At 40.3% G+C, this 4,170-nt stretch overlaps 1 protein-coding gene across 1 annotated transcript in view; it reads left to right on the top strand.

The window, feature by feature from the left end:
* The first annotated feature begins 406 nt into the window (after positions 1-406).
* Positions 407-4,170, top strand: part of LOC123068187 (wax ester synthase/diacylglycerol acyltransferase 11) — a 4,891-nt gene continuing 1,127 nt past the window's right edge. Inside the window, exons 1-6 of the mRNA XM_044490675.1 lie at positions 407-702; positions 916-1,527; positions 1,641-1,707; positions 1,796-1,869; positions 2,004-2,195; positions 2,301-2,438. Coding sequence (XP_044346610.1) covers positions 454-702; positions 916-1,527; positions 1,641-1,707; positions 1,796-1,869; positions 2,004-2,195; positions 2,301-2,438 — 1,332 coding nt within the window. The 5' untranslated portion in view covers positions 407-453. The remainder of the gene's footprint in view (positions 703-915; positions 1,528-1,640; positions 1,708-1,795; positions 1,870-2,003; positions 2,196-2,300; positions 2,439-4,170) is intronic.

Raw genomic sequence — 4,170 nt, 5'->3', positions numbered from 1 at the left:
GGGCAAATCATGCTGGGAGAGAGGCCTAGCTGTTCTAGGGCGTGTTGCAACTCCTGCAACTCAAGGGATTGTAACACCAAAAACTCTATTCTATTCAAACTCTATTCTATTCTCCTTAATTAATAATAGATGTGACAAATCTTTTACCTCCGCTTCAAAATAAATAACTTTGGATATAAATTGTAGATCATACATTAAAATTATGTGTCCTAATGAAAATCTCCATATACACATGGCACGTCTCTATGAAAACTTGTGAATTTGCTCTGCATGAAAGATAGATGGATATGCACGAAGCTCATGATTAAATACGTACAGAAATACCGGTTTCAGGTAACACGGACCTCGCTTCCCATCCCTTCCCTTCCCTTCCCTTCCCTATATAATACTACGGATCACAGGCCGAGAGCCGATGCAAGTACTCTGAGCAATTAACAATCGAGCAAGCTACTGATGGAAGTAACAGCGAACGTAGCCAGTCCGCCAAGCCGTCCGCTCTCTGTCCGTGTGTCGGCAGAGACGGAAGGTGCTGACAATTCCACGGCGGAGGAACCCATGAGCCCTACCGGAAGAATCTTGGAGGAGATGGGTGTCTGCATCGTCATCGTGATGGGGCTCAGCACGCCGGTGAACCTGCCCGTCTTCCGCTCCGGCATCGAAACAGAGCTGATTACTCGTTCCTCACGCTTCTGCAGCATTCAAGTAATTTTATGAACTTCATTTTTTCTAAAGATTTGATCCAACATATACAAATATTTTACTCAAGCTAGAACTTCAATTAAATTGGAACGGAGGAGTATATGCCAACAGTATTACACATAATTATCATGCATTAACTCATATTAATATAGTTCTATATTTTGTACATTTTATTCACCTCTCTCTCCCTCCAATACACACCCATATTATATACAGATAATGGATGGACCCAAGGATGGCAAGCCGCGATGGGTGCAAACAGCGGTGAACGTGGACGAACACATCATCGTCCCGACGTTCGATCCTGCTGCCGTGGCTTCTAACCCGGAAAAGGCCGTGGAGGACTATGTAGCGATGTTGTCCACACTCCCTATGGACAGGGGACGCCCGCTTTGGGAGTTCCACTTCCTCAACTTGAAGACCTCCGGCGCGGCCTCTACGGTGGTGCTCCGCCTGCACCACTCCATCGGTGACGCCATGTCCATCATGACACTCTTCATGGCTTCGGCATGCAGCACGGCTGACCCAACTAGGCTGCCGGCCATGCCACCGCCGCCCAGAAGGACCGGCGCGATCTATCAACAGCAGACACGACCTCCGTTGTCTTTGTCAAGCCATTACCTGGCGTGGGTTTGGTCATATTTTGTGTTGGCATGGCACACGCTGGTGGATGTCGCATTGCTTGCTGCGACGGTACTGTTCTTGAGAGATCCCCGTACGATGTTCACGCATATGCCAGATGCCAGCGGGTCTCGCCGTTGCAAGCGGTTCGTGCATCGAAGCCTTAGTCTTGACGATATCACGCTCATCAAGACCGTCATGAACTGCGTACCAAAGCCATTTAAACTTTATATCAATTATTAAGAGAAACAGTTCTTATAAATAGATTTCTTGATTTGACTCAGTGGGTATTTTTGCCTTTCTCCTTTTCATTTTCACAGACTATCAACGATGTGCTAGTTGGTGTGACTTCAGCAGCTCTTTCACAATATTACTTCAGGAAATCTGGTAAGTATGATCTGTATGACAACGTCTCTGAATATGTGTTCTGTGGACATCTACTTTAAACATTTTGCTTTCTTATCTTCAATATTAGGAGACACTAACACAAAGAGAATCTGCTTGCGATCAATCCTCCCTGTCAACACAAGGCCAATCTCTAGTCGACAAGTAAGAGCTTTCTTTTCCTCGAAATAAATATATAAGAAATATCAATTGAATGCACATAAACATCATAATGTTCCCTTCATCACAATTTTGTACAATATTAGTTACTTTAACTCTTTTCTAACAACTGTGAACAGACATACGTTACCAAGGTCGAGAAGGGGAATCGACTTAGCAGTCTCATCTATCCATTTCATATAGCCTTGCCCAATGATCCCCTTGAGTATGTTCGCAAGGCAAAAAGGTCTATGCATAGGAAAAAGAGCTCTTTAGAAGTGAAGTTTATACAAGTGGTTGTTGAATTTTTGGTGAAATACTTTGGCGCAAAGGTACACTCGCTCTCCTCAAGACTGTGTAGCACAAATGCTGAAGAAGAAGCAGTACACGTATTTATGCATGTTTCTAATTATGCTGCAACTCGTCAATGAAAGTAGACAGGAGCTTTTATCTTCCGCCTATTTGCCACACGTACAAGCATACTCTTATCAAATGTTGTTGGGCCATCTGAACATATAACGCTATGTGGGCACCCAATTTCCTTCATGGCAATCACCGCCTACGGGCAACCACAGGTAAGTCACATATGTTCATCCATGCAAAACATATGCATTCTTAGGTTGCTTCAAAAATAGAAAACAAGAACAACCTCACATCATGTGGTTTCAAAATCAAGTTCACTACTTTTCCCCGTTATCTAGACACAATTTACCTCTTCCTTGATCCTAATTGGATTTATATTGCACCAAACATAAGCCCCAATTTATTTACCTTTATATCCAATTTTCTTTTACCACTGTATTTCCATTCACAAAGTTTGATTGCACAAATAATTTGTAGATAGATGGTTCTATTCCTAACTTTTGCATGTATTCTCATACAATATTTTTATTTCTTTAAAATCAAATTCACTCAAAAAAGAGAATTTTGCTATCGTAATTGATAGGAAGCCACTAGACAATCTGTAGTACACGATATAGGGCTCTCACTTAATAAATTTTTGAACCAATGTATACTTCTTTGATATAAGCATCTACGCACTACCAAGTTGAATCAAGTATATTATTATATTTTTTTCAGTAATTCACTATTTTCAAGAAATTAAGGCGATTTGGCTCTCGAGTACCAAGGTGCTCAGCATTTAAAAATTAAAAAAAAGTATAAGCTTCAAGAACTTATAAATTTTTAAAGCATGCATAAAGATGCTCTCTACGTATCTTTTTAATATTAAATAATACCTTTATTGTGGGTCACACAAAAACGAAAATTGGTGCTAAAAACAATAAAAGAAACCACATTCTGGTCCTTGTATTTTTTTCTTTTTTGTATACACAATGTATGATAAACGTATATAAGATTTACATCTGTTTTTTTTAGAAAATATATGTTATAAACATGATGTTTTGGACTATTTTTGTTTTCTTTTCTTTTTATGGATACAAGTCAGAGTTGTTGGCACATGCCCCCCCCCCCTGCAATTTTCAATGCTCCATGTATTTATAGCATGTACTTAAAACCTAAACAAGCGGAGTATATAGTAGGTGCCTGCAAGTGTGTTCACGCCTTCTTGTGGGTTTTCATTTGTACTCCCTCCATTCCTAAATATTTGTCTTTCTAGAGATTTCAATAAGTGAGATCTACACTCTAAAATATGTCTATATACATCCGTATGTGGTAGTCCATTTAAAATCTCTAAAAAGACAAATATTTAGGAACGGAGGGAGTAGTTTGCATCCTCACTCGAAGGGGTGAATTACTGCGTCTTCATTAAAAAAAACAGGACAAGAAGGCTTAGGCAGGAAGATACATTATACTTTTTTTTTCTTTTGGAACTTTCAGAGGGGCGGTTCCTACCTGAATTTGTATTTCAAAAGAGAGTTTTATAAAGTCATGTTGTCCGTGAGGAGAGGTAATTATCGAGTAGACCGACATGAACCTTATGTTTCGTGTTTGTAAGGATATGCGACCAAACCATCAATCAAGTTTGTTGTTGTGGCCGCTATATTAAGGTCACTGTTATGAGATACTTTCAAATTTCAAGCATGCCTGATCTTCTAGAGGACGAGCAGTAGGATAAAGGATCAGATTGAAGGTGGCAACCGCATGCACAGTAGAGTGGTCCAAATATCACCAAACTTCTTCAATGTGGGATGGAGATTGGTTAGGCGCCACACTCTCCGGCCAGAAGAAAATGTGAAGAATATGACTATATGTCTTCAGTGGCACCCAATCAATGCGTTAAGTCCTGGAGTTTGGCTCGGCATATATGGTAAAACTTGCAAGAGAGATCTAAGAAAACTCATCGGT

This window comes from Triticum aestivum, chromosome 3B (assembly GCF_018294505.1).
Source record: "Triticum aestivum cultivar Chinese Spring chromosome 3B, IWGSC CS RefSeq v2.1, whole genome shotgun sequence".
NCBI classification, from domain to species: domain Eukaryota; kingdom Viridiplantae; phylum Streptophyta; class Magnoliopsida; order Poales; family Poaceae; genus Triticum; species Triticum aestivum.
This window is presented reverse-complemented; position numbering and strand designations above follow the sequence as displayed.